We start from the raw sequence: 19,371 nt of genomic DNA, 5'->3' as shown, positions 1-19,371 counted from the left end.
TAGGATAGGAATAAAACCATACAGCTAATCACAAATTTGTTCAAAGGTGTTTTTAGTGGTTGCAATACCAATCTGATGAAACATTTACCCTGAATATGGTAACACACTATCATTTCCAGGCTGACAGAAGCAAGGGGAAATGCAGATATGCTTTGCCAAGTGGCTGCAAGGCTCGTGGGGTTTTTTTGATGTGGTAACATGGCACGTGGTAATGAGTGTCATTTGGTTTGCTTCTGACACCCTTTGCTGTGAATGAAATCTCAAGGGCCAGAAAGGTTTGATTCTTCTTTTGCACCAATTTAAGTCATGAATTAGCCCAACAAAATTAATGGAATTATTATAATAACGGCTTAACACAAATCTAGATGGAGTGACAGCAAATAAAAAATAGTAAAGATAAGTATCTCCATTAAAAGAAAAATACATAGTTGAGTAAATCAGGCCACGGGTATGCATACATATAATTAATTACCTCAGAGATGCTACAAATGGACCTTGATAGAGTGGTTTGGTTTGTTGTTGTTTTGGTTTGGTGGGGTTTTTTTTTTAAACACTTTCATTAAATGGAACAAATAACAAGGTATAGCAATGAATTTGTTCTCTGGAACTGGATATTATCTCTTACACCTTTTCCCATTGCCCCACATAGGCACAGGAGGAAGCAGAAACAGTGTTTACGAGGACGCCTTAAAAACCAGAAATGCAACAATGTTTTCCTCTGTACCAATCTGTGCAGGTGGCAGGGGAACACACCAGTGTCTTTCTTTTCAAATAACCAGGCCACTCAATGACAGCTTTCGCAATAATTTAAACCACTGCTCCCTTGTGTCTGCAATTACCTGAGTTTTAATGACAAGCAAAATACATCTTTTCCCCTGCAGCCAAGGAGCAGTGTGCTGCCTTCATTACCCTCAAAGAGAGCTGAGAATGTGTCCTCTGGTTCCTCAACCTACACCTGACATCCTGAATAATTACACCCAAGCAAGAAAAAAGTGGCCTTCTAATATTTGTAAATGGGTATGTACAACAAGTGTTGCAGAGCCACTGGTGTTTCATGCATGTTGCTGTGGGTTTGGCCTTCTGTCCTACATCCTCTGCTCCTAAAACTCTTGCTCAGAGCTGCACAACAAAGCTGCAGCAGTGTGCTCCTGCCTGTGACTCTTCTCCAGGCAGGGAACTTCAGCAAGGGCTCAGCTGCAAAGGCTCCAGCAGGGCTGAGCCCACCCTTCACCCTGGGTGAAGGTGCAGGGTTTGGGCTGCTGGGTGATGTGTGAGGATGTCCCAGCTGCAGTTTCCATCTGCACAACAAACCAGCACTGTGTCCAGCTTGGAAAGAACAAGGCAGCCTTGTCAAGGCATTCATTTCCTACAGGATCTTTTCCAGATAACCTGCTTCATTTTCCAAGAGGTAAAATGATTTGGAGACACCATCAAACCAAATAAATGATAGCATTTTTTCACATTTCACTGAAATGCAAGTAATAAAAGCATGTGACCCACCACAGCTTTACTAGATGAGACCCTCTGAAAATGTTATATTCCCAGTGAAGGTATGGGCAGCATGACATCCATTTGGGTGTTCCAGGGGCTGGGAGATGCCAGTGCCTGTCAGCACAGGGAGCACAGTGAGCTGCTGTGCTGGTCCCTCCCAGCAGCACCAGCTGGGTGTCTGTTTTAGAGCAGATCACAGTTTGTGAAACACTTTCACTCAGTGCAAATAGTTTCACTACTTTAATGTTGGATGCTGTTAAGAAAGCAGATGGAATCAAGTAATCTCTTAATGTGCCATTAAGCACAATAATAAACGGCCTAAAATTTGCCATGAGAACTGTCCTAAAGATCTTTTTTGCTGGAAAAGGCCACATTTCCAGTGGGCAGCCGTGGAAAGGGACACTGCCACAATGAGTCTTGCTGTATTTAATTCTCATTCTCTTACTTTTCCTTGTGTCTACACCCGTAACGTTCACCCCAGCTCATATTAGGGAACAAGTAAATAAATAAAAGGCCAGTTTTACGGCATCACAGAATCAATTAGATTGGAAAAGACCTCTGGGATCATCGAGTCCAACCTATGACCAAACACCACCGTGTCACCCAGACCGTGGAGTGCCACTTCCAGTCTTTTCCTTAGACATCTCCACGGATGGTGATTTCACCACCTCCCTGGGCAGCCCGTTCCGATGTCTGACCACTCTTTCTGGGAATAAAATTCTCCGAATGTCCAACCCAAACCTCCCCTGCCGCAGCTTAGGGCTGTTTCCTCCTGTCCTGTCGCTCGATGCCTGGACAGGAGTCTGATCCCGCCGCGGCTCCCTGCTCCTGCCAGGGAGAGCCACAAGGTCCCCCCTGAGCCTCCTTTTCTCCAGGCTGAGCCCCCCCAGCTCCGTTCCCTTCTCTGGACCCCCTTTAGCGACATTCCAAAGCCGTGAGGAGACAAAGCCGAGATCTCGGCGGGCCCGCGGTGCCCGAGGGCCGCCGGGCCGGGCCGCCCCCGCGGGGCGGCGCGGGGAGATGATGCCGGGAGATGATGTCAGCGGCGGGCGGGCGCTCAGCCATGGTGTGAGGGCAGGGACTGAGCCGGCCCGGCCCGGCCCGGCTCGGCGGCGGCAGCAGCACCATGTCGGGCCCGAGCGCCGTGTCGGACCCGCAGCACCCGGCGCGGCTGCTGCGGGCGCTCAGCTCGTTCCGGGAGGAGACGCGGTTCTGCGACGCGCACCTGGTGCTGGAGGGCGAGGAGATCCCGGTGCAGAAGAACATCCTGGCGGCCGCCAGCCCCTACATCAGGTACGGCCGGGCCCGCAGCCCCCGGGCGGCCGCTCGGAGGGGCCGCGCTGCGGGGAGCGGGGCCGGGGTTATGTAAGGAGCGGGATCCGCCGCCTGTGAGGGCCAAGGAGTCGGGATGGCCGGCGGGGGGGTCTGCGGACCCCGGCTGCGCCTCGGCCCGGAGCTGGCCCGAGCGCTCAGGGAGGGTGTGGAGGCTCCCTCTCCGGAGACATTCAAAGCCCCGCTGGCCGCGTTCCTGTGTCACCTGCTCCAGGTAGGAGCTCCTGTCCTGTGCCCTGGCAGAGGAGCTGGACTGGGTGATCTCCAGAGCTCCCTTCCAACACAGCTATTCTGTGGTTCTGTGGGAGCAGCTGCTGGGGCACCTCCTTCCCTCCCTCCCTCCTTCCCTCCCTCCTTCCCTGCCTCCGGCCGGTTCCGCGGGCCCCTCCGTGGTGTTCTCGGCATCACACCGCTGCTTTTCCAGCTCTCAGAGTCTGTGTCACCCACCAGGGAAAAAAAATACCCCAACAACTTCATTGCTGCAGGCGCCTGGTGTGAACAAGTAACCCCTAAAGAGTGAAGTGTGAGGATGGTGAGGGAGGTCCGGCCCAGGGGCAGCATCCCAGGGCGTTGTGAGGGCTGGGCTCTGTGTGTCCCTCGGCCGCACCGAGTCAGCACTTCAGCATCATTTTTTTTTTCTTCCTTAATGTCTTTTAGCTAGACAGGGCTCCAGGTGGTGGTCATGGGTTCTGAAGTATGCCGGCTTCTAAATTAAAAAAATAAAAATACGGATTTGTCACCTCATCGCTTGTGCCCCCACAGCATCTAAGAACATCACTCGGAAATTGCCAGAGGGACAGAGCCTGGCCGTGCCAGGATCGCTGGCAGCTCTTGGCAGGGCTGTCACCAGCATGTGCAGTCAGAACTGTGCCACTGACAGCGAGTGCCGGCGAGGACGAGCTGCATTAGCACAGTCATGGTTTCAGCCTGGCAAACGCTGCTCCTGGGCTGTGTGTGCAGGGAAAGCCAGGTCGTGCAAAGTCCTGCTGACACCAGTCTGAACCCCATCATGCTCAGTGCTGACAAGTCCAGTGACAGCAGGTGAAAAGAATATAGAGGTGTTATGGTACATGTCTGCATGTCAGAGTGGGTAAACAAAACATATAAGTGGTTAATTTCAAAGGGTTTTTAGGTCCACTCATTTGCAGGTAATAAAGGCATTTGTTTTGTTTTCATGTGTAAAGTAGGAGCAGACCTTCAGTATCATTTAAACACAGGATTATAAACATAAATCTGTAGCAGACTTTTTCTACTGTTTGGACAGTTTTTCCAGCTGCTGCTTCCTGTGAAGTTGTCATAAAATTTGCATTTTTTTGCTAGGTGAGAATGGGAATTCTTTATGCTACAGTCTGAAAACATGCAATCTTCTGCAGTGTCATATAATCTGCTTTTAGGCAATACATTATTTTGGGTGACCATTGTAGTACAACTTCAACATCCTCAAGTACAAAAATAAACTAAAAATAAATAGAATATGAGGCTGGTGAATAACTTTTAAATAGCAGTGATCATGCACAGGCTTAAGTAAACAGTTCTCTGCACTGACTGAGCTAGCAGAGCTGAGATATAGCATGAAATAAAATGCACACAGAAGGAAGATCATCAAGAATTTACAAAAAGGACGTGGTGGAGCCTGTGTATTACTAATAATTTTTCGTCACTGCTTGTCTTGAGAAGCATGTTTGGAAGACTGGTGAAAGAAATCAAAGATGTGAAATAGAAATGAGCCATTGATTCATACTCTTTAAAATGCCTGAATGCTTTTTAGGTCATTTGGCATCACATTTTAGATGACCATATGCCTGACATTAGGTTTCAGAAGAGTTGCTGTCGGTGGGAAGAGGTCATGTCCTTGGAAAAACTGCTGTTCTACTGCCACAGCAGGATGAGTTTACAGAAAATGTCAAAATTTTTACAGTGAAAAAAATGCTTAACTAAAAGATACTGTAGGTTATCCTATAGAGAAGAGCCTTTTCACAGAATTTCATCTTTAAGTTTTGCATTTTGTTAATCTCTGAAAAATGTACTGGGGAAACATGGGTTAATTGTGTGTGAGGAATAAGAGCTCCAGACACAACTACATTAGCAACAAAACTTGTAGTCATTAGAGTTGTGGTTTTTTTAAACTCAGAATTGTTCAGGTTCAAATCATGAGATTTGAACTAATGAGAAGGAACTCATTAACTATGTGTGAAAGTAGGTTACATGCATTAATATATAAATATGATTAAGTGTGAGGGTTTTTTTTTTTTTAAGCTTACTCATGTCTTCTCCTCAGGCTTTCAAGATGTAAAGAACCAAAAATACGTGTACCTAGTTCTTGCATGGCACATTAGGAAACACATTTGTATTACCTACCTTTGCAGAGCCTAATTTTTACTTGCTGCCTGTCTCTCTTCTTTTTATCACTCCAGGATCTCTCTCTTAGTCCAGCTGCTCTTCACATTGGGTAGGGTTGGTCAGGTAGGTTGCCAGTGGTGGAGCATTGTGTTCCCAGCCAAGGAAACACAGTGGCTTTTTTTGGAGTTGAAATCAATCTCCACCTTGTACCTAGTCTGTGCAGCTCCCATTTATTTTGAGTGTTGGTTTTTCAAAGAAAATCAGTTTAGGCCTCTATATAAACAGTTATTGCAGGGGACACAAGCATTTCCTGCCCCTGTATTTTAAGGGTAGCTGATTCCAAAGCTCTGGTACCACAAGCTGTTTCACTCTCCAAATGCCAATTGATTCAGATTGCTCTCATTTGTAAAGTTCCAATATAAAGCTCAGAAAAATCCATTAAGTACTTTCTGAAGTAAAACTTGGAATAAAAACAATCATTTACGTGAAACTTGAAGTGAAGCAGTGGAAGTATGAGTTGCTGTGCTGTTTGCAGTGTCTGCCTGTCCCATTATGTGCTGTGGCTGTGGGCAAGTTGGTGGGCGAGTTCAGAAGCTGTAGGGTTTGCATGAATGCCTAGTTTAGGGTGTGAGTAGGAAAATAAGTAGGCATGGACTTTGTGAGGGGGTGGTTGGGTGTGAGCAGTCTGTGTGTGCTGAAGGATTTGTGCAGCCACGGAGAGAGGAGCGTTACCTGTTTTTTAGTTTTGCATGGAAGCTCTTTGGCTGACTGGTTATGAGTAGGACACTTGTAAATTATAGTGGTGTGTTTTCCCACTAGTTATTTGGCAACTGGATTATCCATGCATCTCAAAGATAGCAGCTTCAGTGGGGAGAGAAAAAAAAGGCATGAAGGGTCACAGAAACACATTGGAAGTGTTATTGGTGTCATGGTCCCACCTGATTGTCTGATTCACAGAGTGGCTTCTGCAAGTACAGAAAAATAAAAAAGGCTTGTTTAATTTTCAAATTTTCAGTCTTGGGACCAGTAAGAATTTTTATTTTTGTGGTAATTTCATTCTTGAGGTTTTGCCTCAACTGCTTAATGCCAAGTGGTTTGTAGCTCTCTCAGGCCCATGAGGTCTGGAGCGGTTGTGTGAATTCCTACAGAATTCCTTTATGTGTACAGGTTTATCTAATCCCTGTGTGTGCCCCTGGAGCAAATCCTGCCATTTACAAAGCACAGAAGTCTCCCTGCATATCTCTAACATCTTGTGGTATGTTCCCGAGCCTGAGAAAAGGAGGGTTCCTCAGGAAGAAACTGCCACAGGACAAAGTGTGGTTTGGCTCAAGGTGATGCTGCTGTGCATCCCCGAGCAGTTATATTCAAGCCAGGTTAGCTCTTGGTTTTCTCTTCTGTAACAAATCAGCCAGAAACCTGCCCTTTTTTTGGTAGCAGTCTTTGTCCTGGCGATTGCCTTAGTGTAGATCCATTGCCCTGGTTTAATTTATTTCGTTTGAGAGCTCAGTGTAAATTACAGTGGCATGTGAGGGCTTTTCCCTGAGCAAACCATGCTTGCACTAGTAAGTTTGTCCTGAGCTGTGGCATAGATCCACCAACCTTTTATAGGATAGATTTGGTCCAAGCATTCCTGGTATCCTCAGCAGTAGCAGCAGATGTTCCCATCTGAGCAGATCTGTCACTGTCTGGCATGAGTCTTTCCTGGCCAGCTGAAACTTGCAACTCTTTATATTTTGCTCACCTCCTGTCTGCTTGCCTGGATCACAGGGAGCACGTGGGAACTGCCTCAACAAAGAGGATATTTAAGCCCATATTCTTAGACAAATTTAATGTTGTTACGCAGGGATTGTGCTGCTGCATTACAAATTGAATTAAGACATTTTTGTTACCTCAGCAAGTTTTGTCTTTGATTTTCACACATCTGCGTGAGCAGATTACAGATGGCTGTATGTGTTCTATACTGCTCCCCAAGGCTTTCCAAACTCAGTAATGGACCAGTAATCATATTTAAATCTTTTTTCAGAGGAGCATAATATAATTAAACAAGAATGTAAATGTAAGGTTAAGTTCATATTATTTTTATGTACTTATAAATAGCTGTTCAGCTTGTAAATGGGTTTTGGTCAGAAATAACCTGACAGCCTTTGCATCCTTGCACTTGTCCTGCTCAACCTTCTGACATCCCTAAAACACTGCAGACCTTGCAAGACCCTGCACAGCCGTGGGCAATGCTGAAATAGATTTCCATGGAGATGTGGGGGGACGTGCCCCCCATCACTGACCTCCTGCCCTTTCCTCTGTGTGCTGGCACTTGGAGCATTTGCAGTTGTCACGAGGGGAGCCTGCTGAGACTCCATCCCTGTGTGAGTGTGTCTGGGAGCATCTGTGAGTGCTGGTGTGGGAGGTGGGCCAGGATGTCCCTCCCGCACCCTGGAGGTGCCACTGGGCACTTCTTGTTATACCTGTTGGACAATGAATATAGAGCAAGGTCAAGTAGGAACCAACACATGCCAGGAGCTTCTGCTGCTTATTTCCTGGTACCTGTTTGTTTTTTACTTTTATAGAGATCTTTTATAGTGTTTTAAAACTTTAATTTGGGATGAATGTTGAAGTCCGGAGCACAAGTGGCAGCTGGAGCTGGGAGCTGTTTGGTTGTCAGAGCGCCGTGCTCCCAAATTCTGCTTTAGCCAAATCATGCTGTAGTTGTGCCAGGGCTTGTTCCCTCTTCACTGGGTGTGCAGGGTGGTGTTGTGGTAACTGCACTGTCAAGGAGGGCTCTAAAGCCATTGTTGCCTTCCAGGTTTCTTTTGAGAAGTTTGTTTCTGGCAGTCTCCTGGGAGTTTTGGAGGCTGCCCTGGCAGTAGGAAGTCAGGAACAGATCAGGCCAGAATTTGCTTCCAGACTCTTTTTTTTTTTTTTTTTTTTAATTTGACATAGTTTTGTTTTGGTTTTGATTATGTACTACACTTTAAAAAATTAAACTGAAATGCTACCTATTATGTTTTAGTGGTAGCTGAGTTGTAAAGTCTGTGACTTGAAGAGGCAATAAATCAAAATAGTTGCCTTGGCCAGAAACTCTGTGCCTGGCACAACTCAGAAGTGCCTACATGCATGTTATGTTTGGATAAGTAGTTGAGGGGCAACAGTGATAAAGGTATGTTTAAAAGTTTATGGTTCAAAAAGGGATTTAGAAGTCGCTATACCAGGCTTGAATGGGGAGTTGTTAATTATATTCCTGCTCCAACAAGCCCCTAGAGATCGCCTGAAGGGAAGAAGCCATAAGGCTCTTACCCAGCCCAAAATAGTAAAAAAAATACAGTTGGGCTGCTGCTACACGTCAGGCAGAGGGAGAACTGGGAATCGGAGCATCTTGTTTACCCAGGAGAACCAGAGATGAAATTTCTTGTCCTTTCTTTGTACCTGGAGACGCGCAGCTGACGTAAGAGGCGAGCTGGGATGGAAGGTGTGGCAGGATGGGGCTGCTTGGGATGTCTGGGTAATTTATACTCTGTAGCTTGCCTTTACACTTGTATTAATTGCCTTGTTTAGCAAAACTTTTCTTATTAAAAGAGCCTTTTTTATTCTTGGTTTTTTTCCTTGATTTACAATGTATTTTGTGGCTGGAACAGAGCTGATGTGTCTGGAGCTGATGAGTCAGAAATGCTTCACTTCTGTTTTGATTTTTTTGGTGGTGCTCTTTTTTAATTCTTTGAACCTGTTTTGTTTGTGTTGGTCTCGTCTGCAGTTACTAAAGGATCTTTTTCCTGGTGTGGACTGGCAAATATGAACAGTAATGAATGGTTTGAAAGGATTGTTTCCTCACTCTGTTCAGACTCTTATTCTGAATATTGTGCAGAAGTTTCTCTCTGTGCTGGTACTGAGTACCAATGTAGTGCTACCCATGCACAGGGGAGTCTCCACTCCTGTCTTTGCCTCTCACATTTTATGTTTGACATGGTTTAACATGTCCAAAAAACCCAAAAAAATCACTGCTTATGCACAACCCTGAAAGTCCTTGTCCCTATCAAGGAAGTATGTCCTTAATACAGTGTGGTTGGTGGCTGGTTTATGTCCTCAGGCATGTTGGTTTACATCCCCTGGACAGTGTGGGCTGCCTGGTGCAGCTCTTGTTTATGGACATGAGGAGTGCTCTGTGTTGGAGACTCCTGTGCTGATGAAATCCATGCTCCTGCTTCCTTTTTCCTCTTGGCTGTGGCATTGCTTTCTGTGAAAGTCTTGCAGATCTGTGTTTTCCAGCTCTGGGCATATCCAGAATTCCGATGCTTCCCTCACTTGGATTCCAAACATCTTCCAGCTGTTCCACAACACTACTCATGCACTTATAATTTTGACCATTTGACTTCATACTTGCCATCAATTACAAAAATCTTTCTCCAACTCTATTGCTTATTGCTCCCATGTGCTGTAAGGATAAGTGAGGTGTAAAAACCTGGTTAATCCAAGTTTTCCCAGCAGATCTGTTGGTGTTTGTTAAATAATAATATTTACAGCAATAAAATGGTATAAAGTTAAATTAATTAAATAATAATAATACAGGACTATTTGGGTTATTAGACACATGCTGCACATCATTGCGTTTCTTAAATATATATAACAGCAAAATTAGCAGCCTGGGTACTGTATAGCATGGTACATGTTTCTTCTAAAAAAACATTTTAAACAAGTTTAAAAGTGGAGTTCATCTGAAAGAAGACATATTGCAAGTAAGACACTCTTCATTTCTTGGCTTAAAACTCTATTTCAAAAATGTCTTCCCTTTTTTTTCTGAGGAAGTCCTGATTCCAGACTGCTACCTAAAAAGTGTGACACTGCTGGGAATCATCAGTTCAGTGAATGGACTTGAGTGTCAAGTGGAGCAGAAGAAAACCAAACCCAAACCACCTTTCTGAAACCAGCAGGTGTTTCTGTCACAGGTGAACAGCAGCTGCTGAACCAGGTGTGCTCCACCACATCACAGATGAGCCTGAGCTGTGCTTTGTGCCATGCACAGGGTGCAGAACCACAGCAGCTCATCTGCATTGCTTGTGTTTGACTGTTTGCAAGCTCAGCTGGTGCAGTTGCTTGGTTGTTTTCTGTGCTGGCTGAAGAAAACCAGAGTGAGATGAAACATCAGGTCCTTGGTGCTGCTGAGAGCTGCCAGGGTCCGTCCTTGGGCACAGTTTGTTGAGTGTGTGTTCTGTCTACTTAGGGCTAACTCACATGTTTAGGCAAGACACTCTGGTTGAGGGTAGATTTCCAATTTAGATTACAATCTAGCTCTGGATGAGCTCAGTGTAATCAGGGTAATTTCAGATTTTCATGGTAAACAAGCTCTTAATTGAGCAAAGCCCATGAGCCCTTTACATTGTCCCCTGTGCCGCTGTTGAAGGAATTGCCTCATTCCTTTTCTTATGGAAGGGATGAAGCCAAATTTTTGCCTGACTTCAACTTTTTAATAGTTGAAAAAATTAAGTTATATGTCATAGTTTTCTTTTCTCTTAAAGCAAACAAAGCAAATTCTGCAAGTTTTTGTGCTGAGCTGTTAAATGGACTCCTTTGCCTTGAGATCTGAAGTTGTAGTTAGAGATAATCTTAAGGAGAGAGACATAGGAGAGGCACAGCCAGAATCTTCTGAGAGCTGGCACCCTTTGCAGGGTGTGGTGAAGACTGACTTTTATGTGTGGTGCTAAAGGCCAGGGTGCGACCTCAAAGGAAACCTTCTGATTTGGTTGTAAAATGTCTTTTTGGAGGGTGGCAGTGGGTGGAGTGAATTGCTGCATCATGTTTTTATGTCTGACCTGTTTAATAATGTGATTATTAAGGAGTTTTTGTGCACGTAGAAAGACCAGCCTTTATGGGAGAAAACGTTGCAGGGATAAAGGCAGACAAAAACTTCACCACTGAAATGGTCAGTCCTAACTAGAACTTAATTAGATTTACCATGGAAAGCTTGTACTTGAAAGACTAAAACCTACTTAAGGAAGCCCAGACCAGGAGACTAAATTGACCTTATAGTTGCATCAAAAGCAGATTTTTTGTTTTCTCGTTAATGATGCAAAATCTCCAAGTACTCACTTGTCATTTTTGGGACTGAGTCATCCTTGTGAGCATGTTTTAGGTTTGGTGCATGTCTTTGCTAGAACAATTTGTTGGAGGTCCAACTTCATTTTAAAATGCTGATGCTCTCTGGAGAAGGCCAAAACACTGGTGCAGGTAAAGAATAAATCATCATACCCCAATTTTATTGTCCTTTGGTTTCAAAGGACAGCTTTGCTACTCAAATATTAAACTTTGCTAGTGTGGCAATACTGGCAAAGCATGTGTAGACCAGCCCTTAATGGCTAATCTGGACCAAAATCATTAATTTGAGAAGACAGCTCCTTTCCAAAAGACAAGTGTCTCCCTCCTGTCTGGTTCCTGACACCCTGCAGTGTAAGTAGGTCATGATGTGAGAGCAGGTAAAAGTTTTGTGTTGCAAAGAATCAAACCCAAAGCCTCTGTCTCTTGTTTCCCAGATTTTTTTGATGGCTGTTCACTGTAAATATCAACAAGCTGCTTGTGGTGAATGTGGTCTGGAGCAATCTGGTAGGCACAGTCTTTGCAGACAGGTGTTTTCTTTATTTGTTTAGGTTGCAATATACCAGCACTCCAAGGATTAAAGCTTTCCAAGAGTTGTGCTCTTGTTCTCTGTATAACTTATGTGACCATTGCAAAAACACATCAGTTGTCTTTTCTTAGTAGTTTACAGATAAGGCAGAGATTTCAAAGATGAAAATATTCCCACAAAATTATGTCTGACTCAGGAAAGCAAGTGGTGTTGGTAATGGCCAAGTTCTTAATTTGAATTTTCATTTTGTTTGTTGTTTTGTCTAGTTGAGTATTTAAAAGAGATTATTCCCCTCCTATAAAGTTTCAACTGTAAAATGTAAGAAAACCAAGTTTTCAGTCACATGGATTTTTTTTTTTTCAATCTGCTTCTTATAAATCTTAACTGTCCCACAACAGTGATTTCACAGGTATTGGCTGTAAGGTCAGAAGTATTGGGTGTGCTTTGATTTGTTTTGCTCTTTTAAAATAACAGTAAGTTGGAAGTTCCATCCTAATTTTAACAAGAAATGTGGACAGTCTTAATTTACCTGTTGTTTTGCTTTTTGCTTGTGGTTGGTTTTGGTTTTCTTTCATTATTTGAATCTGTTTTATGTCATTAGTGGTAAATTGTTGTTCCTAGCAGTATCAATATCAGTTCTTGGGCTTGTGTTTTCATTTTAAGGATTCACCTTGCTTGTACTGCTTCCCTATACAGAAGAGGTACTGGAATTTTTATCCTCATTCTGCTTCATGTAGAGCGTTTCAGATGACTCATTAGGATTGTATTCCTTAAGTGATGTGGAACAGCAGATTCTAAATTTGTCACACAGACAACATCAAAACACAACATCAACCCATTTGTTCTTATGCCACTGGCTCAAGGTGTTGTGTGTGCCAGCAGTTTTCCTGATGAGGCACAAGATGCTGGGATGGATGTTGAGAGCAGTTTAATATTACTGGAAGCAATTGCAACTTACAATCATGATCCTAATTAAAAAATGGAAATTATTATTTTAAAATGTGTATGGAGTCAAGTTGCTCAAAATTAAATTACTTGAGAAAACAGGATGAAGAAGTTGCCTTGTTTCATTTCCTCCAGCTCTGTCTTGCCTGTGCTCTGCTCCCAACTCATGGGGGTTTTGCTTGGCTGGGAGGGTTATTTCCTTCTAGATCTCGATGTTCTGGTCTTCCATCTGAATTAAGGAAGACTGAAGCAGCCTTTTCAGCTGTGGTTTGGCAGCTTGGAGTGCTTTTAAAGTAATTAGAAATGTTGTCCGCAGTAGGAAGCTGTCACATGCCTGTGTTAGAAGCAGCTGTGCTGCAGCTGGCCCCTCTCTGCACCTTGGGCTGCTGGTTGCCACTTCCAGCTCTCAGCCACACAAATCACAGGCTGCAGAAATCACCCTGAGGAGGAGCGTGGCAGAGAGAAGGCATCCTCCTTCTGGGATGCTGACAGATGAAAGCCTCTGCTTAAGCATAGCTGGTAACTTACTTTCTAAAGTGAAATTTGAGAGAGCTGTCCATTGTCTTTCTGAACTGGGAACAAATATGTTTGGGAAATTTCTCGTTCTGTCTCTGGTGTTATGACAGGGATGCCCAGGCCTCAGTTTGCGGGTGAGGTGTGGGTGCAGGTCACAGCTGGTGCTGGGTGATGCAAGAGGAGATGTGGCTCCTTGCCCTCTGCTTGCACACCTCCTACTTTTCTCTCCTCCTTCAGCTTTCTTTCCATTTGGACTCATGATTTTTTTTTTCCTTAAACTTTTCCAGCCCCAAACCTGATTATAATATGTCCTTGCATCATATTTTTCCTTCCCTCTTCCAACAGCCAGTAGCTATCCTGCAGTTTTAATGTAAGTGACAAGGAATACCTCCAGCTGCCTTTGGGAATTGCTCTCTTGGCATAGTTCAGAAGTAGTTGCACTGAAATAAATAACCTTATATTTTATTAACCAACAAATTAAAATCATGTGACAGAGCATCACTATAGCTTCCCATGACAGATGATACAAATAAAACTTAATCTGAACTAGGAAGCATTTGCATAAGGTGAATGTTTGCCTGGATACAAGTGTCTGTAACTTTGAAGTAATTTGATTTGTTCTCAAGGTTATTTCTCTGCTTTGGCTTTGTGTTTTTGCCTTGCATTAGGGCCTAGGTCATTTCTTTTCAGCTCACAAGCTGTTGATGCCTGAGAAAGTACACAGCATTTAGAGCATCTACCCTGATAAGACCCAAAAACTCTGAACAACACTTTCTTGTTACCAGGAGGCGTCAGTGTAAAGTCCATGCAATAAGGTGATTTGGCTTGGGTGTGTACAGGTGATGCTAAGATGAAAGTTAGTGATAAATAGCATGACTCCTTTCCCTAATCTCCCCATTAGTGCTGGCATCAACATGCTTATTATATGCCTTGGACCTGTTTTAAGCCCCTCTATGTGTTGGACACCCCAGGTTCTGTGTAGGTACTGCTGTGTGTTTGGTCATAACAGCTACTTAGAGGTACCTGACCCATGTGAGGTCAGGGATCACCCAGCCGTTTTTTTCTGCTGAAGGAAGCCAGACACTGTGAACCTTGATACATTTTATGTTAAATTAAAAGAAAATACAGTTTCATCCTAGGAATGCAGAAGTGCCTTTTGTTGCAAAGCAAGAATCACAGAACTCAAGTGTAAGTGGAGGTAGTTTGGATAGATTTGAAAATGAGTGTAAAGAAGCCTTTGCTCTGTTAGAAGTGCAAAGGCAGGTTGTCCTATGTGTATATGCTCTGTAGCTCGTTTGGAGCTTGTAGACATGGAAAATGCACACTGCACATGGGCAGGGATGGCTCGGGTTGAGGTACACATTGTATGTTCTGCTGGAAATGTGCATTTGGGGCAGGAGTTTTCAGCTGACAGGCTGTAAATCAGTGCCTGCTCTTGCAGCATGTGCTTTAATTGGAGTCACATAACTTTCCTAATCTCCTTCCAGGTGTTAGGAAATAAACAATTTCCTAACCCACACCACGTTGTTGTTGTTGTTGTTATTTGTATTGTAACTTGTGCCAGGTGCTGTACAGCCAGGGTGAAGCAGCTCCAGCCCTGGTGCATGGGCACTGCTGTCTCAGGGTGTTCTGCAGAGCAGAAAAGGAATGTGAAGACAGGACCCGAGTATGATGAACTAGAGGGCTAACATTACTGCCCTTATTCACACTTAAAAATAGCTCCTTACAGACTAAGGTTTTGTTTGATGTGAGTTACAGCTTAATTTGTGAGAAACTTAATTTATTCCGATATGAGTAAGTGAGGCAGAATCTGCCCTTAGCTAAGACCTATTTATGTATTTGCTGAGCATGAGTGTGGATAGCAGGAGGCTGGACACTTTCAGCTTAGCAAAGCCACAGCTTTTCACATTAAACAACGGATTCTATCTAAGGATATATTCAAATGAATGTTAGAAAGTTTGAAAAGCTTTTATTTTAGTGTGCTGTGGTAGATGTAGGTCACTATATATACACAGAAGTAGGGAAACAAACTTTCTTGTCTTTATATAATGTATTCTTCATTGACCAAAATATGGAAAAATATGTTAAAAACGGATCTTTTATTAGCTCTTGTGGCTGTTTGCACCAAATTGGTGGATGCTGCTCCCTTTTGAGCACTTAAAGTTGTCTCTGCTGGAAGAAGTGTTTGCACTGACAGCTGGTGGAAAGCAAAGTGTCTGCTGTGCTATTATTACTTCCTCACCTTTTCCCCTAGCCTCCACCATGCTATTCACAGGCACATCACAGAGCTCCTGGTATGTTTAAAGAACTGGCTTGTACGTGAAGTGTCCACTGATGTAGATGAATATTTAAAGCTCTGCTGAGCAGCACATGGGCTGTTCCCTGCAACTGTGAGTGCATGGCTTGGTTACAGCCAGGCACAGCATTAGGCTGATAACATCATAAACTACACAAAATGGTAAATGCAATCCAAATGTTTGTGCTGCCAGTAAATATTCTGATCACAGCTGCTAACTCTAATTATTTCTTCCTTGGTAAAAAAAAGTTTTGGTTTTGTTTTGCTTTGGATTTTTTTCCAGCTTTATCAAAGCAAATTCTTGTGTTTCATCTGTCAGCAGAGCTGCTGTTCTGTTGGAAGGTCTGAGTGAAGTTTTTGAATGCTTGTGATGAATGAGCTGGGATAAAACATACTTGGGCTCTTTGATGGCCTGGGTAGTTTGCAAGGCTGACAGATTTGTTCAGTGTGGAAATGTGATGAGCAGTATCAGAGGCCATACCTACGTGCTAATTCAAGGGACAGTTTTTCCATCACATTGAAAGGTTTTAGCATCTCTGTTGCGGCTCAGGAGATCCATATTCTGAGATCTCAGATTCTTCAGAAACTGACAGCAACCAATGCCCAGATTTTGAACTTTGCTCTTTTCCTTTTCTCTTCTCTTAGAACAAAATTGAATTACAATCCTCCAAAGGATGATGGCTCAACGTACAAGATTGAGCTCGAAGGGATATCTGTTGATATCATGAAAGAGATACTAGACTACATCTTCAGTGGGCAGGTATGGTATGATATTAAAACCCACTAAACCTCACTTGGACTATTTGGCAAAATAACTTGAGTTTTAACACTGCTATCCTGAAAGATGTTTAAAACTTTGTGATAAAGCTTCTGCAGAGTGGGACTGTGCATGTGAAGTAGAGGCAGTAGGCTCTGCAGAAGTTGTCTCCTCTTCTTGTGTAGTAGGAGAGGACTTTGAAATTTAGAGTCAAGGTCAAATCCTTGTATTATAATTGGTGGCTACCTTCAGTAACCTGCTTTAAACCAGGCAGTGTTTGTCAGCTGTGACAGAGGACTGCTTTGGTAGCCACAGAGACTGAGAATTACAGTACACCAGGCACCTTCCCTCCCTTGTGCCCACCTCTCTGGCCTCTTGTCAGCTGTGACAGAGGACTGCTTTGGTAGCCACAGAGACTGAGAATTACAGTACACCAGGCACCTTCCCTCCCTTGTGCCCACCTCTCTGGCCTCTTGTCAGATCTGCCTGCCAGGAGCCTTAGCAGGAATTAAAGTTGGTGTGTCCAGTTTATTTGGAACCAGAATAAGATTGGTGAACAAGTTTAGCTTTCAGCAGAAAAAGAAAAGGAAGATTTGGCTTGAAATTCATTCCTGCATGTGTGTTTTAAAAAAAAAAAATTATTTATTACAGCAAAACTCATTTTAGGTTCCCAGATGAGATGAGCAATTTTATGGTTGGTTACTTCAGGAACTTATCAAAATTTCTGCTCCACACCTTCTGTCAAGCAAATGCCTTTCCAACCCTGCGTTAATTAATTAATGGTTAGCAGTCATATCAGTTTCTCCTGATTCTTACACTGGCATTAATATTCCATTTTTCAGCCACTGAGAATGAGTGTAATGAATGTGGGCATGTCATGGAACAAATGAGTGATAGTAGCTATAACTTCTAAATTAATTCTTGCAGATCAGGCTAAATGAAGAAACTATCCAAGATGTGGTACAGGCAGCTGATCTCCTGCTGCTTACAGACTTAAAAACTCTCTGCTGTGAGTTTTTAGAAGGTTGCATAGCTGCTGAGAACTGTATTGGTATTCGGGACTTTGCACTGCACTATTGTTTGCATCATGTTCACTACCTTGCCTCAGAGTATCTGGAAACTCACTTTCGAGATGTCAGCAGCACAGAGGAATTCTTGGAACTGACTCCTCAAAAACTGAAAGAAGTGCTGTCCATGGAAAAGCTCAATGTTGGAAATGAAAGATACGTCTTTGAAGCGGTGATTAGGTGGATTTCTCATGATTCAGAATCCAGAAAGGTCAGGACATCCAAATGTTTGTATTTTGAATATGTCACAAATTGGAGTGTTCATTCTAATCAGTGGGAACTTGAAATAGATCTGTTTCTTTCAGGACTAATCTTATAGAATTTATTGAATTTTGCCTGAAATGCAGACCACAGCATTGCAGTAAAAGGGTGAAAGCTGTGTGGATGGTATATTATCTGCTGCCTTCATTATTTAATAGGCATTAAGAAAAAAAAGCACCATTTTGACATTTGATGATATAATCTTGTTTAGATGATGGGAAAGCAAGTAGCATGTTTATAGAGAAACTTTGAGAACTTGATGCATTTTCTTACTAACACTCTCTTGTATAGTTTATTCCTTGCCAGTATCAAAAACTCTCAAGTATTTGCTCAGCACAGAAGCATTGCATGTCCGGGTGGCTCCGTGCTGGGGGTGATTTTGTGTCCCCGCTGCCTCCCCAGGTCCACATGAAGGATGTGATGTCGGCAGTGTGGGTGTCGGGGCTGGACGCGGCGTACCTGCGCGAGCAGATGATGAGCGAGCCGCTGGTGCGCGAGATCGTCAAGGAGTGCAACAACATCCCCCTGACACCCCCGCAGCAGGGAGAGGCCATGCTGGCCTCCTTCAAGCCCCGCGGCTACTCCGAGTGCATCGTCACTGTTGGGGGGGAAGAGAGAGTGTAAGTGTGCAGTGGAATGACAGCTGGTCCCGGTGCCAGCACTCGTGGCACTCTGAAAACACGGAGTGCAGAGAATGTGCGCACCTACTGCTTGTTACTCCATCATTTGAGTTTGTTTTAGGTTGATCAGACACACCAAAAATACCTTTGGGGGTGATTCAGCAATAAATAGTTCTTTTGTTTCTGATATTCAACATGTAGTAAACTTTGAGTAGGGTTGTTTGTTCAGTAAGTGTTGGCTCAATTTTTTTTAAACTGAATAGACTTAAACACAGAATAATTTCTGAAGATCTGAAAAGCATCTCTAACCATACTAAGGAGTAATGAACATGTGCTTAATTTAAACTGTTTTGTTTATAACAGATGTGGTTCCAAAAAAAAGGTCATTATTGGTGCATCTGAGATAAGGTGAAAATTCCTGTTCCACACAATAATCTCTTTCTTTTTTTGAGTACCCCCTGCAGCAGAAGGGAGGGTTCAGTCCTATTTAAATAAATTAAGCATTTAGATGTTAGCTTTTTATAGAAGCGTAGTAAACCACTCAGATAACATTTTGCTTGTCAGTTTGTGATTCACTTTACTCAGACATTACTAATATTCTCTATCAGTTCTTCTTAGCTCGTTCAAAGTGCATGAAAAAGGTTATAGGCAGATACAGTAGGAATGAAGTGAATCAGCTTTTTGTGTCCCCAAGTCTGTACAAACTCAATTTACATGTTTGGTTTGGGGGTCTTCTCCTTACCAGGGAAATGCCACCTGATGAATAGACACGAAAACAAGAGCAAGCCAGCTTGGGACACGAGGTGTTAACAGTGAACTTGTAAAACTCTGTCTTTGTCTTTCTGTTTCTGTCTGTTCCCTCCCCACCCTGTGTTCAGATCACGGAAACCAACCTCAGTGATGCGCTGTATGTGTCCTCTTTACGATCCCAATAGACAGCTCTGGATTGAACTTGCTCCCATGAGTATTCCAAGGATCAATCATGGAGTATTGTCAGCAGGTAAAGGGGAACTTCATCTTTGTAAAGTCAATGTTATGAAAACTTACCAGTGCCTCAAAATCTGAGATACAGCTTATAATAATAATATATTTTCTTCAAGACTGATTGCACTGGGGCTATTTCATGCTTCCCCTTTGTC

General features: G+C 43.4%; 1 protein-coding gene across 2 annotated transcripts in view; it reads left to right on the top strand.

The window, feature by feature from the left end:
- The first annotated feature begins 2,545 nt into the window (after positions 1–2,545).
- The window catches only part of GAN (gigaxonin), a 39,994-nt gene continuing 23,168 nt past the window's right edge, over positions 2,546–19,371 (top strand). For both annotated transcript variants that reach the window (XR_005628885.1, XM_039721185.1), the window contains exons 1-5: positions 2,546–2,784; positions 16,173–16,287; positions 17,212–17,562; positions 18,015–18,232; positions 19,111–19,232. Coding sequence is in view for 1 of the 2 variants with exons in the window: in XM_039721185.1 (XP_039577119.1) it covers positions 2,618–2,784; positions 16,173–16,287; positions 17,212–17,562; positions 18,015–18,232; positions 19,111–19,232 (973 nt within the window). In the remaining variant the exon portion in view is untranslated. The remainder of the gene's footprint in view (positions 2,785–16,172; positions 16,288–17,211; positions 17,563–18,014; positions 18,233–19,110; positions 19,233–19,371) is intronic.

Source organism: Passer montanus, unplaced genomic scaffold, assembly GCF_014805655.1.
Source record: "Passer montanus isolate IOZ18808 unplaced genomic scaffold, ASM1480565v1 scaffold45, whole genome shotgun sequence".
Lineage (NCBI taxonomy): Eukaryota > Metazoa > Chordata > Aves > Passeriformes > Passeridae > Passer > Passer montanus.
This window is presented reverse-complemented; position numbering and strand designations above follow the sequence as displayed.